The sequence below is a fragment of the Sturnus vulgaris genome, chromosome 7 (genome assembly GCF_052056855.1).
Source record: "Sturnus vulgaris isolate bStuVul1 chromosome 7, bStuVul1.hap1, whole genome shotgun sequence".
In the NCBI taxonomy this organism is placed as follows: Eukaryota; Metazoa; Chordata; class Aves; order Passeriformes; family Sturnidae; genus Sturnus; species Sturnus vulgaris.
Genome location: NC_142249.1, coordinates 30,918,323 through 30,934,747, shown reverse-complemented (window position 1 = coordinate 30,934,747; position 16,425 = coordinate 30,918,323). Strand labels below are relative to the sequence as shown.

The window sequence follows — 16,425 nt, the reverse complement described above, 5'->3', positions numbered from 1 at the left end:
CGGCCCGGCACTGCCGCATGCGCGATCGGGGAGGGCCGGCGGCCGCCTCCTTCCTCCGCCGGCGAGGGGAGGAGGGAACGGGCGCCGCGGAGGAGAGCCGGGCCCACCGCCCGCGGGGAGGGAGCCGCGCCGGCCAGCGGGGGCGTGCGGGACGGGGAAGGCACCGGGCCGGCACCCTGCGGGGAGCGGGGGAGAGGAGCCTGGGGCAGGAGCGCGGCGGTCCGCAGCTACAACCGCCCGAGTGTCACCGGCAGGGCCGCGGAGCTCCGGCCCGCACGGTGCCACCCGGCTCCGCCCCGCCGCGGCTCGCGGGCCCCGCTGCCTCTTCCGCCGCCGAAGGCGGTGCTGAATCAGGCCCGCCTGAGCCGCCCTGGAGGCAGAGCCGCCGGAGCATGGCTGGGGCGCCGAGCTGCCGTCCCTCCGCGCCGGGTAGGTGCCCCTCGCCCCGGCCCGCCCCGGGCCCCAGCACGGCGCGGCTCCAGGTCCAGGCCGAGGGCGGACGTGGGGAGGGCGAAGCAGCGGCTGAAGCGGGGCCGTGACCAGGCCCGCCGAGCCTCTCCATCAGCTCCTCCTTCCACACGTCCCTCTCGGCCGCGGGCCCCTCACCGCAGTGTGGTACTTTCGCTGCAGCAGCGCATCCCTCGGGTATCGATCCTTTTAAAGGGAGAAGGAAATCGTGTTGCTTTGGTGGATACAAATCAACCATGGTCCGAATTGAGAGGAAGAAATTAGAAGGATTCAGATACAATATACACTGAAATCCATTTCAGAATAATTTGTGTGAACATACCATTATGTGGGGTACAGTATGCTCATCAGTATTATCATTTAAATAGATTGAAGTATATGTTCATTAGATTAGGTTATGTGAGAATTTATCTGTATATCAACCATCTGCACTTGTCATAAAATTAATGGCTCATATGCTGCAGAGTGCTTCATCTTCCCTAAAAAATTGGGTATTTCAGTGTGGCTTGATTAGGCATTCTGTCACAAAGTCTGGAAGTTGGATTGATAAAGGCTCGTGTAATTCAATGAGGAGAGCTGAACAGTGGGATCTCCACAGGTTGGTTTTAGGTCCAGTGTCAGTGTCATAACTGTTGATGTGCTGGGCAGTGGACAGCTGAATTTCACACGTGGCCATCATCCCTCAGTTTTGCAGCCAAAACCACAGACTCCCATGAAATCCTTCTCAGAACGAAACAGACATTGCATTTTGTTTAATCCATGTAGCTCAGTTGCCTAGACGGAAAGTGCGAAAAGGAAGTATATGCTGACTGAAATCTGCAAAACTATTATCAAAAGAAAATTTTGTCTACAAAATTTCAGGAAATGCCCCAGGAAAAATAAAATTCACTCACAATTAAATAATGGGGGGACATACAGCAAACTCAGATTTGAGGCTGCTGTGTACAGCTGTAGTGACAAACGTACAGTAAAAACATAGGGTGAGATTTGGACTTGGTCATGACTAGTGTATGTTCTGGTAGTGCTTTGGGGCTCCAAATAAGATTAATTCCCCATTTTACTAAGTTTTTTTCATACATTACCACCTCGGCATAGTTCAGCCCATGCCAAAATGTCTTTCAATTTTAAAAGGGTATGTTACTACTATAATTTAAGTGATTTACTGGCATTCTTCCAAAGACAAAGTGCTGCTATTTGCAGAAGTAAACAATGTGAAAAAGTACTTCTCTCTTTGAACATTTTTTCAATTAACTGTATTAACTTAATTGTGGAGGTTTCATGGTTCTAGTGGCAGGAAACCCATGCAGAAATAAGGCAAGTGGGGCTTTGTGGTGTCCTTTTAACTTCAATACTTGTCTCATGCCTCCTGTTATCTTCATGGTCAAATGAAAATTTGAATATGAGCAGGATACCTCTTTGATAACTTATCCAAGACACTTCATCTTATGATGGGTTTCAAGATATTTTGACTCTTTCATGGGTCAAGTAAGAAAGAGAAATTTCTGAGAAACAGCAACAAACTAAAGGGGCTGTCGAAGTAGGCTCAAAAATATCTATGTGTATTTATTATTGACTTAATGATGATTTAAATAATTTATTTTAATTGCTTGATTTGAAATCACTCCATCTTTTCACAACCCATATGCGCATCTTTCAGTCATGGCCTGACCTTTTCTATTCCAGCTATTTAATTAACACAGTGTAATATTCTGTGTGAATTATTCTTGTTTGCAGGATATGGTATCGGTTAAATTTGTTAATGTAAAGGAGCAGTGTATTGTTGATAAACTGTTAGAAACCAAATTAGCTTTATCTTGCAGCTAACTGATTGCATTATTTCACTCATGGGTATAATACTCCTCTGAAAATGCTAATTTCACTCTTTTCTCCGTGTGGTGACATTTTTACTGTTCTCATTACTGACATTTGTAATATTTGAGGTGGGGAAATTTTTCTTGCTTTAACCTCATTATAATGTAGCTAAGGAGATTTGAATATTATCAGATGAAATGCACATATATTCAGGCAAGCAGAAAGGTTATTTTCTCTCCTGGCCCATAACTTTCATGTGTATAGCAGGTCTTGCATGGACAGAATGACACCTAGATCCAAAACTGTGATACAGATGCCAATACAGGTACTAATTGCTTAAGCACAATGGTGTGTCCATTGGCAGGTGCCTTCTTTTCCTGCAAGCTCTGAGGTGGTTGTGTGACCATATTCATGCCTATCTGCCTGTGTCTGACCTAAAACATTCTGGAATTCATCTTAGAAGAAGATTGGTCGCCTGTAGCTCTGATAGACTAGTGGTGACGGACAAAAATTACATGGCTGAGGCTGTTTTTGCTTCCAAATGCTCTTCCCATCCCTGAGGCAGGCCTGGTGGATCTGCTTACAAGTTGGCACCTGCAGTGTTCCGATTTAAGATTGGCTTATTAATATAAACTGAGGGTTTGATGGGTTTGTTACAGCCTTGAGGCATCCGGAGAGTCTAGTTCAGCTAAAACACATCTATCATGTAATGGTTGTGTTCAGCAGTGCAGGAGAGCATCCCCCCATGGCACAACCCCAGTTCCTAGCATGCTAGGAAGTGCCATTTGCTCTTTCCTGTCAGCACCGTTTTGACATTCTTCAGAGAGATTCAATGAACTTCAGAGTCTCCTTGGTTCTTACACCTCTCTCCCAGCAGCTCCTAATGTCGTTTATACAATCTTGTCCTTTCTTGTGTCACCTCGTACCTTGCAATGTGACAAGCAGCAAGTGATTGCATACCCTGTAAAGGTGAGAAGCATTTTGACACAAAATGGGCGGAACCCAAAATTAATTAAAAGATTGAAAAATGGTATTTAGCAGATTCTGAAAATTCCTTCCAGCATCTAAAAAAAGTTCTCTTTACCAGGGATTTCCCTAAATTTCCAGACTTCAGCTGGAATTGTGACAGTGCAGTTTCAGAGCTGCCGTGAACAACGCTGGTGTAGCAGGGATCTGTAATGGGTGTTCTTTACACCCCATCTTGAAAAACACCTCTGAAGGTGAGCCTGTGAGGTGTGAGCAAATCCGATTTGTCCTTCCTCAAGCTTTGACATCTTCTAGTTGCTCAGGAACAGGTTGGTTGAAATACGCTCTGTCTTGGCCTTGGTTTGGGCACCTTTCAATCTGTGTATTCATTCAGCATATTTTCTTGCCTTTCTTCTTTATTGAGAAATATGTAAACTCCAGCTCTAATGTCATGCATTTTCCTTGTCCTCCAGGTTTTACAGTGCTTCCTTTTTTCTAGTTTCAACAAGAAGCAAAAATACAGACCAGACACATCTTTAGCTTATGAAAGCTGAACAGTTTTATTCTTGAATTCAAACTTCAGTGTTTTCCAGTGGGGAATTCATTTATACCTTTTGATTGCAGGCTGTGTATATTCCCACTGCAGAGTGACCATTGTAGTGTAGATGATTCCAGGTTTGTGGTGTGCCAGAGCCCGTTGTAAGATTCTCTAGGGAGAGGTGGGATAGCTCCTTTTTCTTGTGGAGTTTACCTTTGTGGCTGGCTAATGAAAGACATGTCACTAGATTCCCTATACACCACGCTGTAGGTTCTTTACTGCAGCTCTCAAAAGGAATATGCAAAAGTCAGATCTGACTTGGGCTTTGAACACATTCAAAGCATTTTGTGCTCCATTTCTGCTTGTTCTGCCATTCATCACCTGCTTAATGATGACCATGTAAGTGATGAATGTATATTCTTTGAGGGGGAGGTGGAAGCTACATGATGTCTATCATCACGGTAATTTTGTTGGCTACTTCCCTACCTCACTTAGCCTTCAGGCTCCATGTCTTAGATGTTTTAGGGAGTTTATGTTGGAACTCCAGCTTCAGCAGACTACTGCCCCCATGTTGTCTCATTTTATTCGGGGCCACCACGTGCAAGTAACTGCAAACGACATCAGTGGAGTATTTTACACCTCAAAGTTACGTTAAGGAAATTCAGTTTCAAAGCCTGATGGTCTCATCTCTTCCTGAAAACCTGAGAATTATGCAAATGAGCTGAGTCACAGGGATGGTGGAGGATGTTAGGCTTGTATTGGGAAATACAGGGTGAAAATCTCCACTGTCTCCTTGCACTAAGACTGCCTCATTGTAGCTCTCATTGTCTCTGATGCCAGCAAGGAGAGATAGTCATGGTGCTCTGGTACTGGTCTGTCCATTGTGTCTCTGGTGCGTGTGTTTCTCATTTCTTATCAGACTATGCCATTGTTCTCCTGTTGTCTTACATTGAAGCAGCAAGGGGTAACTTAATTACCTCTCTGCTATAATTAACAATGTAGACATTAGGGAGTTTGTTTCTGTTGGTCTAGTCATGTTCAGCTGTCATACAATAAGTATGCTGTGAGCTGTGCAAAGAGCTCTGAAGACCTGATTGTCTGGGTAGGTGTTTGGGATCAAATCCATATTGAGCATATAAAGCTCACAAAGTGTTGTTTGTCTCTTTGAAAATGTGACCCTATCAGGTAATTCCATATAGGAAGAAGAGGCTGAATTGATTATTTCTTTCTCTGTGCTTTTCTCAACGGGGACATATATAAACAAAATTTAAACTGTTCTATGCTTTGTGATCATAGACACAATAAAATTCTTGGGAGTTTATACAGTAGCATGAGATTTTTGCTTCTGCAAGAGTATTTTTTAAAAGAGCAATGGTAAGGTAGTTTGGGTGTCTTGGTATAAAAGTGCAACTTTAACCTTTTGCAATTTTATTATTTTGTTAATGTGAGGGGCTTAGCTTAAAATTCTATGTACCATGTGCTTTTGAACACCAGACATAAAAGACATAATGCCCTCTAATACTAGTATTATATCAGACAATGGTGAGTAGAGGGATGTTAATGCTTAAAAAGAATATGAAAATATTGAAACTCTTCTACTGAAAGGAGTTTTCTATATTTACTGATAGGTTGAAAAATAATGGGTTTTGGTAGATTTTGCACGTTGCAGGAGACTTCCAAAATTCAAAGCAGCAGCACTGTCATAGTTCGTTGTATAATTAAAGGTCACCTTCAGTCTCCGGAAATGCAGATGCAGCTGATTATAACAGGAGTTAATGGAGATCTGAGTAGAGACTTGGGCCTGCAGTCCATGATCTTCTCTGCTATTTAGTCTTGGGGTTTACAAATAAAGAAATTTCGCAGGCAGTTGTTATTTGAAAAAGAAAAGAGAAAGTAAATCTCTGGAGGGAAAATGCTAAAGATACGCTGACATCACTAGCAGCAGTTTGTTGTATTACAAAGTTATGAAATATGAGCTCTGTAAAAAGGCTGTGGTTATTTTATGTTTAATAGTTAAAAAACAGACCTAACATGAACTAGATGTTAAGGTTGAAAATTAAATCAGAAAATCTTGGTAGTTCACAATTTTCTGGGCTGTTTTGGTCAAGTGTATTCTTGACATTATGTCAAAGCAATATTTTTACAGTCTATATGAACCCCAGGATTCCAAACATACACTGTGTAAAGTTTTTCACCTACAAAATTAATGTGGAAGCATGAGAACCTTTACAACCAGAAATATCAATTTGAAGCAAAAATTAAAGGCACTTCTGGTTGTTTTACCCATGCTGAAGGAAATGGAATGATGTAAACAGTGGAATAATAGCCATGCATTTTCTTTAGTATTCCTATAATAATGGCAATCCCTGAATCTAATACCTTATTGTGCATTTCAGAAATTCTTCTTGAGGTTCACATGGTGGGTCTCTTTCAAGTTGATGATTTATGTAATTCAAAAACTTCTTTTACTCTTTTAAAGTATAATTTCATTCTGACAATTAATTATACATCTAATTGTCTCAGTCATTAATCATAATTTTTATCCTGTGAAGTATAATAGTGAACAAGGTCATGTATACTACATCATAACCTCTTTGTGGACCAGATTCAAACGGCTCCATTATATTAATTACTATTTATTATAATAGCTTGTAGGAAAAAAAGCCTGTGTTTTGAGAATACTATCGAATATATACTACAATAGCTTATAGGAAAATATTATAAATTAGAAGATTTCGATTCTTTTGTTCTTGACATTTTAAAGTTCTTGTCAGTCAAGTTTCCAGGACTGAACAAAAAAAAAGTCACAATTGGTTACAGTTTCTGACAGTGAATTTTATACCGTGTATTCATCTATTTAAGAGCAGTGCTTTGATATTTACTACTGACAAGGAATAGAAAAAGAAATACAAATAAGTTTATAATATGAATAAATTATTTTCTTTCTTAGAAATCCACACCTTAACTTCCTGACATGCCAGTTCCCTTACCTTCATATAATGTTGTATTAGTATTGAATTTTGTATTAAATTTTCTGTTTATTGGGACATGTCAGAAATGTGTATCAGTGCCGGTGGGCTACTGGGAAGACATGGTTTGGCTACTGAATTTCCTCGGGAGCAGGTGTGTGTAATTTACACCCCATAGACTAACAGAAAGGTGAAATTATGTCAGCCTAGCTTAAGGAAGAATAGTCTGTCTTTTTATATCCTGGTGGAAGGTTTTGGTCAAAGACCAGAGTCTTTTCCTTCAATCATTGATTCTGCTGGAGGAGACCAGAGGAGCTGAGTTCATTCGACATTCAGTTCATTAGCTGAAAACCAGCACGGCTGCGTTCTGAACCTGCACTGCAGGATGGAGGAGGAATATCCGGCAGAAGCTGGCCCGGGCTTCAGGGAGAGCTTTCGAGGAAGGGCCTTAGGGGATTTAGGGGAAGAGTTTCCTAAACCTGTGCTTGAGATGATGCACTGTCATTTATAGCAGCGGTGGGAAGTCTCTCCCAGACCTGTGTTCTGGGCTCAGCCCCTACTCCCCCCGAAGGAGTCTGGCTGCAATTCCCGTTGCTTTACCAGAAGGACAAGATGAGGTTTGGGCATGGCCCCCACTCCTGTCTTACTTCATGTCTGAAGTCACTTTGACTTCCTGTAAGAAAAACTGTAAGATGCTCAGCCCTGCCAGAGGGGCACTGGAAAGTGAATCCAAATTCTTCTTTTAGCCTCTTTATTTTCTTTCTTTGGCTGCCCTCCTTCTGCAGTAAGAGACACAGAGAGGAAGGAAGGAAGGGTGTGTTGGCTGCAGGCTGCCAGAGGGAGCTGCAGGTGCCAGTCTTACCAGTACAGACTGGTTTATCTGAGACTCTCCATGCAACTACCACCTCTCCTTCAGTAACCAAAACATCTGTAAATCTAGGGTAGCTGTCTGATGGCTATGTGCATTTACAGCATTACCATTCCCAGAGTCAAAACGAATAGCAACAGCAATAGCTGGCTAGGAAGTAATACCTAGATGTTGGTGCAGCCTATTCTGAAAACTGCTCATGTATATTTAGAGGCATTCTGTTTGCCCAGAGGAGGCTGATTATAGTGCATAGTGTTGTAATCACATGCAGATTATTTAAAGTTGTTTTTTTAATTTACAGAGTTAATGTACTGTGAAACCATTAAGTCTGACCTCCAAACCAAGTCACTTATATTTCGTTTGGGGAGCTTGCTCATCCTGCCCCATACCTTCTCTTTAGCCACTCCTGGTTGTTGAATAGTTAAGATTCTGGAGGTTAGGTGATTTTTTGACTCACCTTGCTGCTCTGTATTAATGTATTCAAAATTTAATTTTTTAAATTTTTTTTTTAATAAAAGAAGTAAGGAAAAGGGAACATTACAGATTTGCAAGAAAAACAATTTGATGATGCATGTACCAAATACATTACCAGGATTTGCTTGTACTCCCTATTTTAGAAAATAATTTTAATACCTCTCAATTAAATCTCATATTTAAGCAGCAGGGTGTTTTGGCAGAAGCCAACTGCCATGCACTAATGAACTCTTATAATTTGCTAAATTATTTTAAATGAATGACAGTACATTTAGCTTTTTAATGACAGTACATTTAACTTCTGAACAACTTTGATCAAGTCCACTTTTAGTTAGACTGCCTGCTGAGCTAAACTCTTAATTCCCAAACCCCACTCAGTTATTCAGAAAAATTCTTAATCAGAAACATTAAATTATTCTCTCTTTCAGAAGCAAAGTCTACTGGAGAGTACTTGGCCAATTCATTACTTTTCTTTTACCTGTCCTCAGTGCTAAGTCTGGATGAGGCTTAGTGTTTGACAGTACTTTGTGTAAAGACAACGGGAGAGCTTTCTTTTTTTAATTGGGCGATCTCTATTTTGCAAGGTGTTGCCTTTCTAAAGAACACCTATGTTTTTTGCCAATTATATAAGCTGCCACAGTTACAAAACTTGAGCTAAAACTTGGTTCATTTTTTCAGTTCCTGGTTGGATTCTGTACATGCCTTGGGTAAAGTCAAAACATGAGACAAATTATTCCTGCTTTCTTTTGTACTGTGAAGTCACACCGTTTGTTGAGCCTGATAGAAAGAACTAAGCTGAAGTATTCCTTTTCTCTTGTGGATCAGAGTACAGCTGAGAAAATGAAGACTCCCACAGAGCTTTTCTTTTTCAAGGGAATATGCATTTCTATTCTCTCCTGCTACCCAATCTCCCCTGGGAATTTGATATTTAATGCCTAAGATGTGCAATGGATATTTTTCTTCTTTGCTACACATTTTATTTATTCACCTTTTACTTGTGCACATCTGTATCCAAACTGTATGTGCTTATATATGCTACACAACCACAGGTTTTGCCTTGGATTCAATTACCATCAATCTCAGGCTATAAAATACCAAGAAGCAACAGCCCAGTTTGTAAGGTCTTTGTGAAGCTATGATAACAATAACTGAGGAAAAGATTTTTTTAAACTATAATACTGCTAATCTCTCTTCAGGTCTTCTATCTTCAGGTATCTTGTTTAATTACTTTTTCCCACTCCCACAGCATATGGTTCCATCAGAAATCTCTGTTGGTCTTGAGCAGAATTCTCCAAATTATTATAATATCTATTTGCTGTAGTATATGATATTTACCTTTTATCATGTGTCTTTTCTCTAGCAGGCACTTAGATGTGCATGACAAGTGTTATAGGGAAAGAATTACGTTTAGCTGACTGTTCTCACCAAGGAATTTATAAAGGCGAATCAAGACACAGATTCTTCATACAGATCTAATAAGAATCTGCATTTGTCTTTGCAAAAATCCCCAATGTATATTTATTTAAGTCTTTCAATTTTCAATGTTGCAAATGTCATTGTGCATTATATGTATTGTATGCAGTTATCTATATCAGAAGATATATACTTACTTAACAAAGATTTTAATACTGTTTGAAGATAGGAATTATTAGCATCTTAGTAAGACAGACTGTCCTTTTTCATTTTTTCTTAATTTTATAGAAGAATATTTTACAACTGAGCATGGTGACATAACAATCATTCAGTAGAGGAGAGGCTATTTAGCCTAATTGTGGTTTTTTGTTTGGCAGTGGCCTACTCTCCCAGTAGCTTCAGCTCTGAGCTTCCCACTGAGTGTGTATGCACTATTGTTAAAACCACACCTTACAAAAGCATGATGTGCATGTGGAAATCACATTAGAAAGCCACACAGAATCAACAGTTGGCTTCAAAGAACCTTCCTGTCTCTTCCAGTAAAATTTCTGCTTTTGTAGCACATCTCAACTGTTGACTGAAGTTACAGGATAAACCTGAAGCTTTTGCAATAAAAGTCAGCTTTACAAAATCCTCCAAAAAAGTGTCACCAATTTCTTGCATTTATTTGGGTTTGCTTCCTCTAAAATACTTAAATACAGTGCCCTTAAAGCAAAAAACTCCTGAGTAGTCAAAAAGACAGCTATGCAGTGGTAAACGTGGCCTAAGCAGAAGTAATTTCATTTTTATGAGCTGGAAAATCTGAAAGGTAAGTAAGGCCTGCCAGCTCCCACATGGTGAAAGCCACCTCTGTACAATATTATAATTGCACTGGTGAAAGACAGAAGTTTCATAAACCCCCTGGGAGTGTTCAGATCTGGACCAAGTCTTGCTTTAGCTCTTGAGCAGAATCACTGTGAAAAAACATGCTGAGCTTTCACCTCTTCCTTCCCATGCCTGCAGCCAGCTCCTGGTGGCTGCAGCAGCACATGCCCCTGTGTGTGCAGATGGTCTTTGTGCCTTCTCTGACCTGCTCCCTCTAGGTGTGCTAACCTCTTCCTTGGGAAGCCCCAGAGCCTCCTCCCGGGGTGGGGAAGAGCATATGGTGAGACATACGGTCCCAGTGAGGCCTCCTTATGTCCTGGTTGTGTAAGTTGCTGGAGTGTGAGACTGAAGGCCAAGTGTCAGAGACATCCCTGTGTCACAGCAACACCATCCTGTCAAGTGTTGCTCTGCGTACGAGAGGAAATGTGGAAAGCAAACCAAAACCCAAGCTCCCTCCTGTCATCTGCCTTAGGAAAGAGAAGCCATTAAAAAATCCTCTGTTCCATGAAGATAAAATACCAGAGGTCTCTAGTTTTAAAGCTTCACAAGGGAGTTTTCATGAGTGAAAAGTGAGGGATTCGATTTCCCTGGAAGTCTGTGGAATAAGAGACTCATTGACTCTACGACACCCCAGCCCCAATACCTCCCACTGACTTTGTGGGAAGATAGCAGCTTTATTTAGAAAACCAAAAAGCACAGCTATGTGGGAGTATAAACCCTGTCAAAAGTAGAAGGACTCACAAAAATTACCAACAAGATACAGCACACAGCATGCACAGGACACCTCTTATTCCTGCTATTCTCACTTCAGCATTCATAAATTTATTTTGGATTTTTGTTGCATTTAAATTAATCCTGAAGAACTTTCCTCAGTGACATTGTTCCCAGTGGGTCATCTTGTGTTTCCCCCGGCTGGCTCCACAGAGTTGCTCCATGTGTGACTGGGTGGTTCTCTGCTATCTCCCATGCATGCAGAGCAGCAACAGGCAAAATTAGCACCCAGCAGTGAAGGAAATGTTCTTGGCCTGTATTTATTTAATTCATTGTGTATGCCAGACCATCATTTGACCCCTAAATACAATTATTTAATTGAATTGGTTTGTTTTTAAATAAACTGCTGGAAGTCACGGGGAGCCATGTGTATCAATTCAGTGTGTTAAATCTTAGCCATTAGACAGATTCAAATTCTGCATGAGTTAACTTCAGTAGAGGTTAAAATAATGAATGGATTTTTTTATCATCTGAAGCTGTAGTCCACCTCTTCCACTCTATGGAGATGTCATTCCTTTTAAAAAACCCCGGCTTTTCCTTCTGAATATGTCCCTAAAAAAAAGTTGTTCTGATAATGCTGAGTTAATTCAAGGTTGCCAGCATTTCAGCTTGACAGTTTCAGTGGGGCATATAAATCTCTAAACAGCAGAGGAATAAATAGAAGTCTTGGGTTAGTTTAGTTCTTGGATCGGCATAATTTCGTTTTTCTAAAATTCTGTTGATGAAATTTTAAAACACTTCAAAAATACCTGCTGTTGGTTATGCTACTGTTCCTTTGTTTAAAGTAATGCATGGGGAGCTGGTTTGCCATCTCTGACAATACACTACAATTTTGGAAAGAATCCCATGCAGAAAGACTGTTACTCATGAAATTTATGTTCTCTAAACTCTGAATGTTATTTGCAAGTTTATTTTATTGCTAGCCTATTTCTAAGTAGTTTGGCTACAGTGCTTTCCTGCCTAAGATACAAGTGAAAATTCTAAGCATGTGCCTATTTTTATTTTTTGCTTTATATTTTATTTGCTAATACACCACTTTAAACTTTTAGTTCCTTCAGTGTTTGCAGTACAACTTTGATTTTTAAAAAAATCTACAAATGTAATAAAAAAATCAGGTATAAACAAAGGAGGTCTTAGTTCTTGTTTTCTGTTCCATGGAAGATTGTAGGTAACACTTCATGTATGATAAATCACCTCTCTCCATCTGTTTTTTTTTTTTTTACATAGGTGAAGATGTCAAACCATTTACTCCTGAGAAAACCAAGGAAATTGTGATGTCTCTACAGCAACCTGCAGTCTTCTGTAACATGGTTGGCAACTGGCCAGCCCTGCACTGGAATGTGAATTACCTTTCTGCCGTGTTGGAGGGAAAGACAATCCAGTTTAGGCTGGGTCTGAAGACAGTGGATTTAGGTGAGAATGACGTGGACAGTCATTAATGTCACAAGTCTCTTTTTTTAGGTCCTCCAATTGTCTGCCTTTTGGTTATAACTGTTCTTTCTCTAATGTATTGCTTTTCATTGCAGGCTCTGCTTTTAGGAATGGGATTTGGCCAGCAGTAGAACTCTCCTTTCTCATGTGTTTATTCTTAGTAGGGGTCTGGTGGTTAACACCAGCATTTAAGAACCAAGCCTGTCAGTTTGCCTTCCTTGCTTTGTAGTGTGTGTGTTCGGTCCTGGTCTTACATGTGATCAGATTGTTCATGTGAACTGAGCTTCCATATCTACAAGCCTGAATGTGTTAAGGAATTAGCTAAATAATTACCTGACTTGGGGTTTTTATCTGTAATGGTGGTAATTCTCACCCTCCTCCAGACATTTTTAGGTGATTTTCAGTACTTTAAGGTCCTATGATGAAAGACATGATGGAAATGTAAAGGATTAAGAAAATCATTTGACACCAGTGCAATAATTTCACTTCTAGCCCTCCAGATTCACTCATACATCTTGGAACATGCCATGGGAGAAATACAGTTTTCCAATTTGATTTTAAATACTACAACTTCATCTCCATCTGTAGCCACACAGTAGTGTGTCCATGGACAGACTGAGTTTCATACCACGGAGGGAAGATAGAAGAAACATGTTCCAAGGTGGCAATCTGCTATCCACTTCAAAGGCTATACTCTGCTTTATTCCTGCCCTTTACATCCTTTGCCCTCCCAGCGACATACCAGAATACATTTTGCCATGCACTTTCTCCCTTTTGCCTATAAAGTATCTTGACTACCTTTAGGATTTTTTTTAACCCTTAGGCCAGAAAAATCCACTTTAAAAATATTTAATCTGTCATGGTCTTTTAGACCCCACACAACTATTCTTTCATATGTCTTCTAACCTTTTCCAGTTGGACTTCCTCTTTCTTGGAATGTAGAGTCTGCACAAAGACTCCAGATGAGGGTCTGCCAGTTCCAGGGAAAGTGGTAGGATTACATCATACTATCTTACTTAACACTGTGAAGTTTGCTTTCCTCACAGCATCATGACCATGTTATTTCATGTTCAATTTTTGCAAGAGAAGTGATGAAACAAGTGTTAGAGGGAAAATGCTTGGCATGTTAGGATTTCAAAGCACTTTGCCAGCATGGATTAATGATTTCTATGCTATTTCTGGGGGGAACAGATATTATTTACTCACTTTCTACAGATGGGAAAACTGAGGTGTAGAATTAAAACCTTGGTACACATCTTCATAGCAATATCTCTGTAGTTCAGTGAGGTACCACCTAATTCTTGCACTAAGTGTGAAATGCATCCCATTGCCAATGGAGAAGGTGTAACATATATATATATATATATATATGTATATATATATATATATATATGACACTTTCCTTGATAACCTTGTTAATATATCTGAGTTGTAACACACAAGGCCTGCCAGGTAAAAGAGTAGTTTTGGTCCTACTCTCCATTAATTAGTAGGCACTTTTTGAGAGCCAGATGGATTTTCCAACTGGCAGAGTTTCTGATGGGACTGATGGAGTGTTATGTAGCTAAGTCACAGATTGATACTACCAACTGAGCAGATTAAGAGTCATCACTTAACAATAACTTATAGTCACTAGAGATACAGAGTCGATTTAAATTGGAATTTATATCTTGAAGCATCTATCTGCATTTTGCTTTTCCCTAAAGGCATTCATCCCTGTGCAGCAATCAGTTTGTCTCCAGGAACCTCCATTATGTGGTAATGTTGGTTAGAATTGTCTTCAAGGAGATGGGTACAGCCTTCAGGGGTTATATTGTAACTGAATGAGACCTGTGATGCCATAAAAAAATTTCAGTGTAAGAATATATTAGTGAAGCCATTATCCAAGCCATCTCAGAGTCTGAAATACATTCCATGTGCCACTGTTGTTTGGAAGGTGCTTGATCTCACTCTTGCATGCTTAAAACTACTTTTAATGAGGGCCTTTCTTTCTTACTGTTGCTGCTAACTTTCCTAGGTGAAATGGAGCTAGTCCTGTCCTTAGAGAGAGAAAAGAATGAATATTTTAGAATACAACTAAAATTGCATTGATGTCTCTCTGAATATTACTTCCATGTTCACAAGAGGTTTATTGCCTTAAGACTAGGTGAGACCACTCCTACTATGGAGTTGGAAGTGTAGAATAAAAAATTCACTCTCCTGCGTAAAGGCACATTTTGGTGACACTCTGAAATGGCAGCTGCAGAGTTTCTGAGGTTATTTAAGCTGTGAGGTTCATCTGTTTATAGTTTCTCAAGCTGTCAATAACCAAACCAGCCTTCAATTGGTCCCATCAACTCACAGAAGAAGTTCTCATAGAAAAAAACCTCTCTGAGTCTGTCCTTCCCTAGTTGAGACCAGCACAATCTGGAAGACTCAAAATTAATGGAGACCTCTTGCTACAGCAACTCTTCATCTTTCTTTAGTGCCACATCTGCAGCCTGGATGGGTTTCTCAAGCTGAAGATTCCTTAATGTACAAAAGGGAGAATTGCAAATGGGACAATTTGGTGGGAGTTGCCTGCATTTTGTATTTGCTATTCTTTCTAGTTTGTAATTTCCTGAGGCATATTGATGTGGATAGCACATTTGAAATGTGGAAAAATGTGAGAGCTGGCAGTATTATTTGTGTATGTTTTTTGTACCTAAGTATGTGTTTGATAGTATTCTGTCTGATTACACAAGTTAAACAATTTGTGTCCATAAGAAGGGGAAAAAATACGATCAAGACTAAGCATTGACAAAAGATACCTTCAAAGAGAGTATCAGCGTTCATTACAAGAACAGTGAAGGTGCTATTAATCAGGAAATCCCTACCCATCTGGTTCCAGCCACACTAAAAGATTTATTTTTCAGATGTAGGCCAAAGCTAAAGAAGTCTGGCTTCTGACAGAGAAAATGCAGGATTATAGCTATTGTGTCTGGAGCTACCTGGAGCACACCAGCACAAAGTAAGAAGAAAACTTAAACAGAAATTACTTCTGTCTGTATACAGCCATTTCTTGTTATGACCATTTTTGGTGGTTGCATAGTAAAATGAATCAACAATGAGTTTACTGTGAAGAAGCTGGAGAGAACAAGAAGCTGTCATGCTGATCAGTTTCTGAGTCACAAGATCTCTGAAGGATGTTTCTCTTACTGATGCTGGATAGAGCTGATGCTGTCAGATGTGCAGTTGGATAGGAAAGGGCTTCAACTTGACCATCTTGCCAAGAGGTTTTACCTCTAAGGATGGCAAAAGAATTCAGGTCTCTGAGGTTTGATGTAGAGGGAGACTGCAAAGGTGGCTGTAGAACCAGTAGCTGAATCGGAGGCTGAAAATACAGTACAAATACTGTACACTGATTAAATGTTGCATAAAGCTGAGAACTGAAGTGGTTAATGGAGTTGGATGTGCATGGCCAAGTTTTTTTCTTTGTGAGAATGCCTGTGCTTTGTTATAGTATGAAATGGCTATTCCTTGCTTGGATTATTTGTTTAATTCCCCAGCAACTCTGAATAGGGGTTTGATTTTCTTTAATGAAATGGAGAAGACATTTCACTTGCATTCTTACTGGAGCTTTATGTATTACACCTTTTTTTTCTACATTTTCCTTAGTACACATTGCAAACACTCTGAGAAGAACAGATTTTGGCAACTGTCAGAACTAGACCTTAACTAAAGAGGAGAGCTGCTTCTCCAAAATCCACTTTTTCCCCTCTCTCCTTCCCTCCAATCTGGTATTAGGGGAAAGAGAAGGACTGTTATGCCTTCAGGTACCATGTCATCAGACAGAACTGGCAGCTTACTTTAGACTTGCATGGCTTAATCTG

At 40.1% G+C, this 16,425-nt stretch overlaps 1 protein-coding gene across 1 annotated transcript in view; it reads left to right on the top strand.

Annotated features, from left to right (window-relative positions):
- The first annotated feature begins 2 nt into the window (after positions 1-2).
- HSPBAP1 (HSPB1 associated protein 1) overlaps positions 3-16,425 on the top strand; it is a 38,578-nt gene continuing 22,155 nt past the window's right edge. The window contains exons 1-2 of the mRNA XM_014871765.2: positions 3-429; positions 12,371-12,556. Coding sequence (XP_014727251.2) covers positions 18-429; positions 12,371-12,556 — 598 coding nt within the window. The 5' untranslated portion in view covers positions 3-17. The remainder of the gene's footprint in view (positions 430-12,370; positions 12,557-16,425) is intronic.